Source organism: Pseudovirgaria hyperparasitica (assembly GCF_010093815.1).
Source record: "Pseudovirgaria hyperparasitica strain CBS 121739 unplaced genomic scaffold EJ05scaffold_13, whole genome shotgun sequence".
Classification (NCBI taxonomy): domain Eukaryota; kingdom Fungi; phylum Ascomycota; class Dothideomycetes; order Acrospermales; family Acrospermaceae; genus Pseudovirgaria; species Pseudovirgaria hyperparasitica.
Window position 1 is genome coordinate 1273049 of NW_022985561.1, and position 13262 is coordinate 1286310.

General features: G+C 49.7%; 5 protein-coding genes across 5 annotated transcripts; 4 read left to right on the forward strand and 1 right to left on the reverse strand.

Moving 5' to 3' along the window:
* Positions 1-302: 302 nt before the first annotated feature.
* EJ05DRAFT_503204 (uncharacterized protein) lies at positions 303-1731 on the forward strand (the record flags this gene model as incomplete). The annotated part of the gene is made up of 2 exons (XM_033747387.1): positions 303-1349; positions 1414-1731. 2 exons carry the CDS (start codon positions 303-305, stop codon positions 1729-1731), a joined length of 1365 nt encoding a protein of 454 aa, XP_033598202.1.
* A 218-nt stretch (positions 1732-1949) lies between these two features.
* On the reverse strand, positions 1950-3655 carry EJ05DRAFT_488466 (uncharacterized protein; the record flags this gene model as incomplete). Its single annotated transcript, XM_033745713.1, has 2 exons — positions 1950-3568; positions 3634-3655. The coding sequence occupies 2 exons, from the start codon at positions 3653-3655 to the stop codon at positions 1950-1952; spliced, it is 1641 nt and encodes a 546-aa protein (XP_033598203.1).
* A 2144-nt stretch (positions 3656-5799) lies between these two features.
* On the forward strand, positions 5800-7730 carry EJ05DRAFT_478715 (putative D-amino acid oxidase). Its single transcript, XM_033744522.1, has 5 exons — positions 5800-6484; positions 6542-6707; positions 6755-7025; positions 7076-7175; positions 7238-7730. The coding sequence occupies exons 1-5, from the start codon at positions 6024-6026 to the stop codon at positions 7293-7295; spliced, it is 1056 nt and encodes a 351-aa protein (XP_033598204.1). The 5' UTR covers positions 5800-6023; the 3' UTR covers positions 7296-7730.
* An 844-nt stretch (positions 7731-8574) lies between these two features.
* EJ05DRAFT_532842 (putative endo-beta-1,6-glucanase) lies at positions 8575-10056 on the forward strand (the record flags this gene model as incomplete). The annotated part of the gene is made up of 5 exons (XM_033749096.1): positions 8575-8898; positions 8957-9181; positions 9237-9750; positions 9831-9853; positions 9901-10056. The coding sequence occupies 5 exons, from the start codon at positions 8575-8577 to the stop codon at positions 10054-10056; spliced, it is 1242 nt and encodes a 413-aa protein (XP_033598205.1).
* A 1338-nt stretch (positions 10057-11394) lies between these two features.
* EJ05DRAFT_114358 (uncharacterized protein) lies at positions 11395-12573 on the forward strand. The gene is made up of 3 exons (XM_033739020.1): positions 11395-12249; positions 12311-12478; positions 12533-12573. The coding sequence occupies exons 1-2, from the start codon at positions 11703-11705 to the stop codon at positions 12424-12426; spliced, it is 663 nt and encodes a 220-aa protein (XP_033598206.1). The 5' UTR covers positions 11395-11702; the 3' UTR covers positions 12427-12478; positions 12533-12573.
* The last annotated feature ends 689 nt before the right edge of the window (positions 12574-13262 follow it).

Sequence of the window (13262 nt, forward strand, 5' to 3'; positions counted from 1 at the left end):
AGTAATGCAAACAGGAACCGCCACACTTGCACCGCCCCATCACTCACTTTAAGCCATATGCAGCCCGGGACGCCACAATCTGTAGCCTTGAACTGCGGGTCATCAGAAATGACATCACCTCTTACAGCCAGTCACAGCCACAATGGTCACAATCAATGATTAAAAGTTGGAAACTGGGAATTACCATGATATGAGCATCCGATGAGGCGGCCTAGCTGCGCTCACTGGATACTTATCCCAGCGAAAAAAGCACTCGTTCTTTATATCTTCAATCTTTCTCCAAGTGTGGTGAAACTGTAACTATGTCTGAAGTCCAGATGCTCCCGAATCGTCTTGTCAAGCGTAGACCCGTGCCTACGTATCCGGGCGGCAGCGAAGCTCCTGCTGACGCCCCTGCTGACGCCCCGGTATATCATGGGGCTGACGAGGCCATCCCGGAGCTGGAGAAGGGAAAACATTCGAAATGGCGGATGTCAAACCCCTTTGACAAGAAGACCAAGAGCAAAGAGAAGAGCAAGCGAGACTCCGTACCGACACTCCAGAGGAACCCTCATGATTCAGCGTATTTTAGTGCCAATGACCCAGGTAGCTCTGTCTCTGAGATTGGTTCAACACCGAACCAGCAACCCGTTGGACGCATGGCGTCCCGAGACCACCTCGTGCCTCCGAACAGGCAAAACGATGGCATATCCATCGATCGTTATGCTGACCGTTCTACATCCGATAAGTCACCATCTGAGACAGCAACTTCGGAGCCCCCACGAGCAACACAGCGCGGCACCACCAACGACCAACGTGTCCAAACGACAACCACAACCACAACCGTGACCGAAACTCGCGTTCTTGGCGGCGAAAATGCTGTAACAAATCCCGTCGTCAGCAGCGCAGACCAAGGCACGTCCAACACCACCGACATCCAGCATACCGAAACCGCACCTGTACATGTCCCCAACCCGAATTCTCAATCCCGCCCAACATATCCCCGCGCACCGTCAGGTCCAACAATCCCATACCGCAGCCCAAATCGCGAACGAGCAGAGCTCAATGCCGTCTCAACGCCTCAGCCCCAGCTCTCAGAGACGCAGCCACAATATCCAGTCCCTCGATACTCTCAGCAGAACCAACATGGCGAAGCGCCAATCGCACCACCCGTGTCACCCTCTCGCACAAACTTCTCCTACCCGCGCCATCAAGCCACAACCTCTGGCGGTGCAAGCACCGGCATACCTGCTGGCAACCCACACCCAGCCCCTTTAACCCCGGCCTACGTCCCAGACAACAGTAAATCCGAGACGGGCTCCCGCATTGGCACTATCGCCGATCTCAAAGCAGCAGCTAGCACTCTGCATGTATGTTCTACCCCCTAACCCCCCTTGTCCTGTCCTACGAATTTATACTGAACCCCCAACGCAGGGTGCAGGCGAGGCTCTCCGCGGCACACTGTCCAGCGCCACCGACCGCGCGTTTCACGGGCATGACCCCGCCGTACTGGCGCAGCACGAGCAGATTATACGTGATGGGCAGCGACAGATGGCGACGGGCAGGGTCGGCAGTCAGGGCGAGGCACGCACCGGGGGTCGGATCACGGAGCGGATCAGCGGTGGTATTGGGAAGGTTGGATTGCGGGGAAGTGGAAGAGAGGGTGGACTGACGGGGAATCCGGTGGATGCGGCTGGCGTTGGGACTGGGGATCAGGGTGGACTCGGGAGGGTTATGGAAGAGAGGCGGTAAACGGGATTGAACACTTCGCAGCCAGACGGTAGCTTCGTTGTGCGATCTGGAGTCTGTGACCACTAGGAAGGCACGACGAATGACCATACACGTCGCAATCAGAGATTATCTTGAAAGAAAAGGTCATTGTTATCATTTTAAACGCCGTATAATGCCCATGTCGGATGTATATACAATACCGATCGCCAAATGCATGGCACACCATCATTTCGTTTCTTTCAAAATATGCTACTCTTCTTCTTCGCCACCTTCGAATTTACATTCTCCCCACTCGTTCGGAGCCCAAAGAAACTTCTCTTCGGTTGCTTCAGCGTCTGGCCCAGGTCTGGCCTTAATAGGCCTCCACCACCAAAATATGCGTTTTGTTGTGGCGGCCGTGCAGGTGCATGCCATCCCCCTTGCTGTATTGGTCTCGGAGGAGGCGCTTGAGCGACGCGGCCCTGTGGAACAGAGAATAGATTGCTCGTCCTATGCTGTTGAGGCTGCGGCCTGTGCTGCTGTTGCTGTGAATGCGGTCTGAAAGGTACAGCTTGCGGCTGTTGAGGGCGTTGGTGGGGTCTTTGAGGCTGCGCAGGCGGTGGGATAACCTGTCCCTGAGTGCCGTATTTTCGGCGTAGACGCTCGGTCTCTTTGTCGACTTCAGCCTGCTTACGACGCTTCTCTTTCTCTTCTGCTTCTTGTTGCTTGCGCAACCGTTTAGCTTCAGCTTCTGAGGCTTTCTGCTGTTGCCGCTGTTGTTCGAGTTGTGCGCGGCGCTCGTTGTCGACTTGGGCGCGGAGGTGTGCGGCTTCTTGTTCAATTTCCCAGCGTGCTCTTGGATCATCAACAGAAGCCTGTTGTTTCTGAGGGACGGTAGTTTGGAGCGGAGGGAGAGATTGACGTCTGTGATCGTTGCGGGAGCTGGGTGCGACTGGGCGTTGATGATGATGTTGAATTGGTCTCTGGGCTGGTAGAACGTGTGATGGCTGGAGTTGCTGAGGAGATTGTATTATTAGCGGTCCTGTAGCTGGTGCTATGTATCCACCGGTCGGAGTAAGTGGAGGTGAGTTCTTCCTTCCGATCTTCCCTCCACTGCTGTTCTTGCGGCCGTAGTCATCAATATGGAAGGCATCTTGAATCCTGCCAAAGAACACATCCTTGATGACTGCAGCACTCAGAAGTAGCACGAGTTCGAGACCTTTGTAGTCCTCGATCTCCACACGATATAGATTCGATTCGTATACTGTAAGGTCCTTGAGACCGCTGAAAAGTGCAACTGCAATATCTGCTTCCTTATTTTTCTTCTTCTTGCTGTCCGGATCTGTTGATTTTCCGGTCAGAAAGCATGTCATATCCTTACTCAGTTTGCTATCTCTCCTCCAAACAAAGTTGAGCTTCGGTATGGTCGCGTCAGCGGCCGGATCGTTCCGCGCCCGGTCAAGTGCCGAAGCACTGGGTGCTCTGAACGTTTGCTGGGGCAGACTGAACTCGTACCAATTGGTATTACTCCAATTTGAAGTCTTCTGTACGACCTCGACCTGCTGATCCGGCTCATATAGTTGCACGGTGAAGGACGTTGGTAGTATAGGCTGTGGTGGCGGTGCTACTCCTCCATTCTTTCTTATCTCCTCCTGGTTCAGTGTAGGATGTGTCCAGCCAGGCCTTAATAGTACCTCGCCAAACAAGACGTCTAGGTTGTGCGCGTCAAATAGAGCTACGGCGTATGTATTTTTAGCGTCCGGGCTGGCAGGATCTAGATGATGTAGGTCGTACGAAGGCGCCGGATCGCTACCGTGCTGTGAGAAGTAGTATGCTTGGTGATGTTTGACGCCATCTGTGTTTGCTTTGAGGAAGAAGTCTGCTTGTCGGTCAGCTTGTGCTCGTACACTTGAACAGCTTCTAAGAAGCAGAGTAAGCACATACTGGGTAGGTTTTCGTCCAACATGATGGGACGGGCCGAACCAAGATTCAAAGTGTCTGTTGCTAGATCACGAGCTGCAGCCAAGGTCTTGTGGTGGTGGGCGACAAGAACATTATGAAGAGACGAAGGACATCAGCATCGTCGAGGCAGAACGGTATCAGTATGGCCTTATAGGAGGCCAAGCGGGCTGTGTGAACGCTTGAGCAGAGCAACAGAGCACAAACCACCTGCAACAACAATTGGTCAGACCCGACTGCGGCCCGCTGTCTCCCAAAACGATGACGCTGCAGGTGCCAAGGTACTACTAACCTGGAATAGATCACAAAATACGCCTTGCCGCTTTTGGCCTCGCCCTCCTTCGGCCCACGTGAGTCTGTGAAATTTAGTTATCTTCTTCTACTCAGTATCCTTTACTCTCTTTCCTTCATCCAAGCATCACACAACAATACGACTGCTGTTAATCTACTCTCGTCTGATCCCCACTGGGCGTATCTTGATTCACCTGCTCGAAACTTAATATTTCATCGCATGTTCTGAATATGCCCTCAGCTCACCGTCATATAATTGACCCGGCCCCACGACACAGCCTCGAAGCTGCAGCGGCCTAAGGACGCGTAAGTGCAACGTTCTCGCCAAGCCGCGGACTCGCTTGGCCCAGCTTATGTTGGCTGCTTGGTAGCAGAGGTCAAGAGATGCACCAAGGGACCCTGGCCAGCGATTTCTATCGCCAGGGAGCGACATTCATCCGACCAATCACTACGACTTGATGCTACGCGAAGGCATCACTGATATGTAATGCCCGTAGAATGTTTCATGCTACGCAGTGGTGTCGAATCTCCCGATGCTCTCTCGGTACTACTGAGTTACGTACCCCTTGGTATATCGCAAGCTCGACTTCTTGGGACAATCAGGTGTCATAGTCAGAAGAAGGGAACAATGACATCTCGCCAGCTTAGTCATGTAACCATGTACGGCTTGCTAGCTAAAATGATGGAAATGTACTTCTGGATGGGCAGAATAGTTAGGTGAGGCCTCATTCTCTCTACCTGTGCAACGATGTCTTGCACGCACGACACCAGCACGCCGCTATGCAGTCTCATTGCTTCAGCAACCACATACGACCAATTCCTGTAGCTCGTCAATCTCTGGGTGTCAAAAGAAGAGAGCGCAACCGCGGTATCTTCTGTGTCCGCCCTCATAATAAAGATGGTTCGATCACACCTGTCGCTCCACAACGCGAGCATAAAGCTCGGTCCGGCGATGTCAATCAAGCGCAAAGACACGCGTCTTACTATTATGACGACCATCGAGATTAGTCTCGGCGACAACTTGCTTATAACTAGATATCTCCTATCGTGCAATAATGTGCCCATCGGGTACGATGATAATGGAGTTAGCGATAAGCCTTCCATCGTCTTTAACTCAAGCTCTCGCAATATTGTCACTGAGGTACGCGTCTGGTGAATTTCTGCCTAGCATGGCAGGCGATTGTGGACGACTGTCAGTTTTCACTGCTCTACACTGTCTCCGGTAATTAGCTGCTTTACCGATGCTGCCGTATCGAAGCCTTGTAGAACCAATTCGACGTCCCTAAAGCCTTTACCATTGTCGTGTTGCTGAACAGCGCCGATTGTTACATGGAAGCATGCCTAGGACCATTTCTCCCACATCTGCTGAGCTTTGTGAAATACCATTGGGACTGATTCCTGGTGCTCTAAAGGCCTTAGGGTCAGATCCCCAATGTGAAGTACATTTTCGAGCTGTTCGTCTCACTCAGGTCTATTGTAGGTGCATATTACCAAGTGAATGCACTTCTCGAGGTTTGCTAAGAATGGTCCTCATTGAAGCAGAGTAGTAGACCGACGTGTTGTAATTGGTCACGCGATTCCTGGTTTAGGACAACGTCGCAAACTATCAAGGTTCGCCTCCACCGAGTATCCTTTTGATAAAACTGCTCGCGGTAGGTGCTGTTGACGGGGAGATCTGGTATGAAGCGGATACATCACACGTTCTCAGTTGTTACGGTAGTAAACCAAGATTGATCCAATCGTTCTTCCTAGAGATCGTACGGGACCGAATGTAGGGACGGGACCGAATAATACTTAGAATATGTTGAGGAGTCATCGGTGCTTTTTCAAGGATTATTCTGTATTGTCTGTCCAGTTATACCAAGCTCAATCTCTCCTGCGCTTTGCAATGATTGACGCAGCTTATAGGAAATCGGTGATATTGCTTGTTACAGTCATGTATCATACGCTGCAGCTCTGATTACGATCGAGTGCTCTTGCCGATCGGCCCGCGGCGAGTATGACTCTAGCTACGAACCGTGAGGTACTAAATCGACGCATCTTGCAACACCAATGTTTGGTAAGCCTGTCAGAAGTGTATCACGATGGCGTCTATTACCTATGCTGTCCTCGGCGCTGGTGTGATCGGCTTGTCCACCGCCATCGAGCTCAAAACTCGATTTCCAGACGCCAAGGTTATCATCGCAGCGAAATATTTCCCTGGGGATCGAAGCATTAAGTATTGCTCGCCATGGGCTGGAGCAAACTGGCTATCGATAGCGACAGAGGACCAGGTTTTGCATGAGTGGGAAGCAGAGACTTATCGTCGCCTCCAAACCATTGCGACATCTGTGCCTGAGGCAGCCGTTACAAAGATGGACATACATGCCTTCTACGACAGCCCACCAGAGCAAGCAGGCATTTTCGCTCCTGGATCTAAGAAACTATGGTATGAAGACTTGGTCGGGGGTGTCAGCCAGATCGCCAATGCGGATCTAGCAACAGGTGCTCAATTTGGCTATGTGATACCTACGTTTATGATTAACACACAAGGCTATCTCGCGTGGTATGAATCCTTGAAGATATCGTAACCACATAGCTTTATGCACTAACTAGCTCTCAGGCTGAACACAGAATGTTTGAGACTAGGCATCGAAATGCGCCGCAGCTCTTTCGACGACATCCGTGACTTCTTCCATGCCGTTCCTGCCAATGCATACTTTAATTGCACCGGACTTGGCTCTTACCATCTCAAAGGTGTCGAAGACAAAGCGCTATACCCTACAAAAGCATGTTTCCAAGAGTCAATCACTAGAATGAATTTAACGTGGCTCAGGGTCAAATAATGCTCGTCGAAAGCCCCAAAGTTCAACTTGAGCACATGTATCTTCGTTCACCAAAGCGCGTTGACAGCGATACGACCTACGTATTTCCGAGAAACCCCTCTGGAGGTGTCATTCTTGGTGGATGCAGAATTGACAACGACTGGAGTGACAAGATTGATATTGACCTGGCCGAAGATATCAAGCGGCGGTGTTGTGCTCTAGCCCCGGAACTGGGCAAACCGGAAGATCTGAAGGTAGTCTATCATTGCGTAGGGCTCAGACGTCAGTATTTGAGGATATCTAATATGTGCGCTAGTGACTGATGGCTATAGCGGGACGCGAGGGAGGACCTAGAATGGAATCGGAAGTCATGGGTGGCCATCTTGTTATCCACAACTATGGTGCGAGCGGAGCTGGGTACCAGGCATCGTGGTAAGTGATCTGTCCCTAGTGTTCAGGGCAAAACAGGCGTTTTTCTAATAAGTGACTGGTAGGGGAATGGCTCAGAAGGCTGTTGACATTATGCAGCAAATATCACAGTCGAACCTCTGAAGTAGCCCGAATCGAAACAGACTTGGAAGCTCTGAATATTCATACATATATCTCCAAGTCACAAGTATGGATCTGTCCTACAACATTCATACTGTCATACTCTTATCCACTGTCTTGATTCCTCGCTACCGAAGGCTACGCTAAAATCTTAGGCACGTTAGGTACTTCACCTCCTCCGAGCCGCTTTGGAAGGATCACATCTTTAAGTTTCTTGACCTGCCTCAAAGAGCCGCAACCCCGAGCTCTATGAAACAGAACGGATCTGCCTTGATCTACTCTAGTATTACTTGTAGAACTCCCCGACGGGTATCCTAATAAAACCGCCGTGCGCATCTCCGTCACAGTACTTTTTCTATCGGTTAGAAAAGAGCTCGAGCACGCCGATCGACTGAGAAAGAGCCTATCGGCAGAGTATCAGCCGTGATTATTCTCAACCCTCCATGCTACCTAAGCAGACCCTAGCTACGTTTTCGGCGTTTGCAGGCCATTCATAACAAGTAAATGTTCAAGAACAACGACAATCAATGGGTCTAGAAGTAGCCGACGGATCAAGAACGTAACAAAAACTTTCCCCGATTGATCTGCTAATAACTTTCAGCAATTCGACGAGGGTTATTACACACGACCTCCTTGTTCATTGCCATGGTGCTACTTAACGTTATACTATTCGCTACCTCCACATCGCAGTGACAAATGTTTAAAGATCTTTGTTTATGCTTCACATGAGGTAAGATTATATTGTGATACACAGGCGGTTTCAACGATTACGCCGCCACTGATCAAGTTGAAGATACGACTGTGAACGTTTTGAGGCCCCAAATCTCCTTTGACCCCTAGCCTATCGGTGGGTGTTTGACTAAAACCCCACAAAGGATTCTATAGCCGTTGATCACTGGATCATTTCGTCTCGTTATACTGTCTGTACCTTGGTTAAAACATGCGACCACTTTCGGCTGTACAGCCGTCACCAATGTGTCACACGCCATCTTTCGGCCCAAAGACCAACTTGTTTCCTAAAGTCTCAATGAAGTCGCTTAAACGCATTTGCCTTCCAAAAGGTAGTCATAATAAGTACATGCCTACAGCGGCTAGTTGTCCAGAATGATGATCAATCGCAAGACTGAGGCTGAACTCTTACTTATGATTACATACCTTTGGGTCGTAGGCTTGGTACCACGAATATGGATATAAGAAGAGGAGGATGTTCATAACAATTGATCCAATCTTCAGTCATTCCCTCACACGCCCTTCACAGTTGAATAGGGTGATATCTTTCGATATGTCTTCACGATTGATCACTGCTTTTGTTTCTATCTTACCTCTGGCTTCTGCATGGCTACCAGGACACCATTCAAGCATTGAGCTCTCAGCCTTTGGCGTTACGAATCGCTCGATTGCTGGTCGTCAGACTATAGTGGTACCTGATAAAATTCGTGGTGTCAATGTCGGCAGCTTGTTCATCATAGAACCTTGGATGGTCGGTGAATCCTGGAACAGGATTGGATGCTCAAATCAACCTTCAGAATTTGCGTGTGTCCAGCAGCTTGGTCAGGAGGCTGCTAATTCCGCCTTCAGGCAGCATTGGGACACTTGGATCACACAGGCAAGATAGCATAGAATTGGTCTGCTAGAAATTGAACAAGGCTAACAGTAATCTATAGGGCGAGATTCAACTCATGAAAGATTACGGCCTAAACACAATCCGTATCCCTATCGGCTACTGGATGGCCGAAGACCTCGTCCGTGGAGACGAACACTATCCCAAAGGCGGCCTCCAATTCCTCGACCGCTTCGTCGGCTGGGCAGCCGATGCCGGTATGTATGTGATCCTCGATCTCCACGGCGGACCTGGGGTACAAGCCGCAAATCAAGGCTTCACCGGAAACGTAAGTCCCCAACACTCTCACACTCCCTAGACGATATACACTCACGCTACAAAAGACCGTTAGCGAGCCTCAATTCTTCAACAGCTACAACTTTGACCGTGCCTATGGCTTCCTCGAATTCATGACTTCGCGCATCCATAACCCCAGCACCGCGCAGCAATACCGCAGCGTCGGCATGCTCCAAGTCATGAACGAGCCAGATCGCGGCTACGGCAACCTCGTCTCCGAATTCTACCCCAACACCCTGCGCCGTATCCGCGACCGCGAGACTCAACTCAACGTCGCCGATGCCGCACGTCTGCACGTGCAATTCATGAATACGAACTGGGGCGCGGGACGCCCTGCGCAGAATCTGCCGGCGGACGATATGCTATTCTTTGACTCGCACACGTACTTCTCCTTTGAGAACAGCAAGGAACAGAGCCAACAGAGCTATCTCACGTCGTCGTGCGCCGCACAGCCGGGCAGTGATGGAGACGCGCCTGTCGTTGTTGGCGAGTGGAGTGTTGGTATCAACGCCAACGCTGGTGGGAATGGCGAGTTTGAAGTCAATAGTGATAACAATCTTGGTAAGTATGCTGTGATGTCGGCTAGATACCTGCATCCTGCGTCGAAATTTACAAATGAACATCGAGCTAATAGGCTGTAGAGTTTTACAGACAGTACTACGGCGTGAGTATGACTGTAAGCTCTGAAGACAAAAAATTTACTCTTTACAGCGTCAGGTCGGCAATTTCGAGAAGCTCGCGGGCTGGATCTTCTGGAGTTGGAAAACGGAGGCTGGCAACGACTTCAGATGGTCATACAAGACGGCCGTGGAGAGGGGGATATTTGACAAGGATCCAGGCAATGCTGCTGCAAACTATGGATGTTGATTGATTACTTTTCTTGATCTGTTTCGATACCTATGTATGGGTTCTATTCGATGTATATATGACTAGGTCTGTCAAGACTACTCGATCAACTATAGGTATTCATAGCGTTATCTATGAAGAATATGACTAACTTACATCTATACTTAGTACCATACATGTTGTCTTACTATCTATAGCTCTCGAAGCCTACTGTAATATCTCTTGACTAAAACTAGTTTAGAGCTAAGAGGGGATATGTCCAGAGAAATATAGTAGAATTTTAGATCCTAATAGCTACTATTAATATAATCTTCTTCCATACTAACAATTAATTAGTATAGTGTTTATTGATACTTACTATACAAGGTTGAAAGACACTGGATGTATTAGAACTATTTCAGTGTGAATTAGTACTATATATTCTATATAAAATATAGGATTATAATATAAGAGATTTTATGAAGTACTAGTATAAGGGATTAAAATAGAGACAAAAATCTTAGTTTTAGAACTAAAGTAATGAATAATTAAATTTTATGGAGAACTAGCAAGAGAAAAGCGCGCCAGTCCATAACAAAGCCAATGCGGACTTTATGCAAAGATAGTACTATTACAGATGGCCAGAGAATGGTGACTTAGTACTTCAATTGCAATAGCTCTTATAATAAGTACTAGCACAAAGGATATACATCTAAGTGATCTCATGAAAGGAGAATACTTTGGCGTTGAAAAAACTGAGCGAACAAGCTCCACTCCACTGTTCAAACAATTCTCTTTGAGTCTTTGGACATTGCTGTGTGATAGACTGATTAATTCTTTGTGCGTCAAGACCAAAACAAGCGCAAGTAATAATCTGCACCTTCTGTCCATTGCAGACGAAGTATTGCACCACGAGTCAGAGCAGTATGTCGGCTTGATTACACACGCCATGGTGATTTATGGTATACGAGGGCTTGCATACTAACACACGGCCGTCAACAAAAACCTCAAAGTACGCTCTAGCTCGCCTATGTCTGTCTTTACTGAATTTCACGATAATTACCCAACGTTCCGGCCATTCTGGATTCAAGGGCATCCGAGTCTCGACTAATTAGCACATGTGAGAGCGAGACTCTTATTGGCGAGTCTCACTGGTGCTTCACGTAAGGAGAATTTTGCAAGCGAGCGTCCAGTGGCTATCCCGCCGCCGGTTGCTCCCCCCTGGAGTGTGGGGAATCTTCTAACGGCTTTGCGTTAGTCGTACGCCATGCCGCCCGGCGCGCCCACGCGATTCGTGACGCGAAAGAAGACATTAAAGGGGCTATGAGTTGGAGTTGGGGGATGAATTGTATGTTAGGTAGATATTTGTATTGGATGGAACTTTCTGCAGTGTGATTGTGATAAGAAGGCTCGACCTGATCTATATTTTGTTGAACTGTAGAGTACCGTGGTTGCACTGCAGGTGCAGGACCCTTTATTTCCCGCTGCGCTCTCCGGCTGAACGCTTCGACCTCTGCAGGCTTCAAGCCCCCTCTGCTCATATTTGTTATCCTCAACACCACTCGTCCTCACATCTACGCCGCGCTTCACACGACGTGAGAGCTCGTGTGCAAGGAGTACTTTGTTGTTGAATTGCCTCTCTCGCCGCTGCCCTGCCATTGTCGACTGACGCCCCTTTCTGTACCATCATGGCGGACGCGGGACCATCGTCCAGAGGTGACGAGAACCCTGCAACCGACAAAACACCATCTTCTGCAGCTGCCAGGAAGCCCTCAATTGCTTTAGATCAGTCGAAGTTGAAACAAACACCATCGCTGAAACCGTCCACAGCTTCCAAGGTTGAAAATGTACCTCCGCGTCGTCCCGGTATTGCTACAGCTGCCGCAAAGCGACCTACTACGACTTCGACCGCAACATCTGGTACAACCTCGCGCCTGACAGCAAGTACCACGAAGCCACTGACCTCGACAACTACCTCAAGGCCCTCTACTACTAGCAGCTTGAGCAAGCCCCCAACGCGTCCTCCTCCGGGCTCATATGTGCGCCGTTCGACAAAATCTACCGCTGACAACGACACGGCTTCTGTCACATCTGGTGATGAGAAGAGGTCTACAATATCAGCCGGCACATCGGCAGCGAAAAAAATGTCCACCGTAGGGGTTGCTTCGACGCGATCATCGCCATCAAAGCCAGGCATCGCTGCGGATCGGCGTTCGACAATCACTCCAGCTTCGAGTATGGCCCCTAAACGCCCATCTCCTGCGACAAAGACAGCGACTGATCGAGCTCCATCGAGATCGACTACTAGACCTTCAGCGAGCTCAGCGGCCAGGCCTTCAGCCCCACCGGTCCCTCGCACTGGGATCTCCTCGCGTCCTTCGACAGCTACTTCCACCGCGACCAAGTCTGTGACGGCCTCGCCGAAGAAGCCAACTTCAACTTCATTCAAGGTTCAGGAAGAAGAGTGGGTTTGATCAGAAGCTGCTGCCCTGATATAATCAAACTGACGTTCTCACAGACAAGTTACCTCACCTTCGCTAGAGTCTCATCCCACTGTACTCTCAACCACTGATGAATCTCAACGTCCAGAGACTGTGTCAAGCCCTGGTGATGCTAGTGATCACAAGCGTGGGCGATCTCAACAAGATATCATGACTGATTTCTTCGAAGAGGCTCGCGCCAGAGATGAACTGAGAGACAAATTGAAAGAGACCCAAGAAGAGCTCGAAGAGGCAATCTCTGAGCGTGATGCGGCCAGAGCTGACGTTGAGAAGTTCAAGGATGAAGCCGAGAAAGCCGCGGAACAGTTGGCTGATCTTGAGAGTTCGCACCAGCAAGATAAGGCGAAACTAGGTGACAATCGGTCCCTGCACGCCGAGCTTGAGGACACCAAGGAGAGGTTGAAGACGCTTCAAGAGCAGAAAGCGGAAGAGGAGGCCGAAAAAGACGAATTGCGCCGCATACTACAGGCTCTGGAAAAGGAGCACGAACGTGTCGAACAAGAAATCGATACGAAGGATGCGGAGCGAGAGGAAGCCACAAAGACTCTGGAAGACAGGATCTCAACTCTGATGGACGAGCTTTCTCATGCTCAGGGCGAGCTTACCACTGTTCAGCAGAACATTACTGATGACGATTCAAAATCAAAGATCGCCTCGTTGACGGAAGAGCTTGCTAAGGCTAGAAAGGAAATGGCAACGGAGCAATCCAGCTCCCGGGATCAACTCGAGTACCACGAGAAGGTTCAT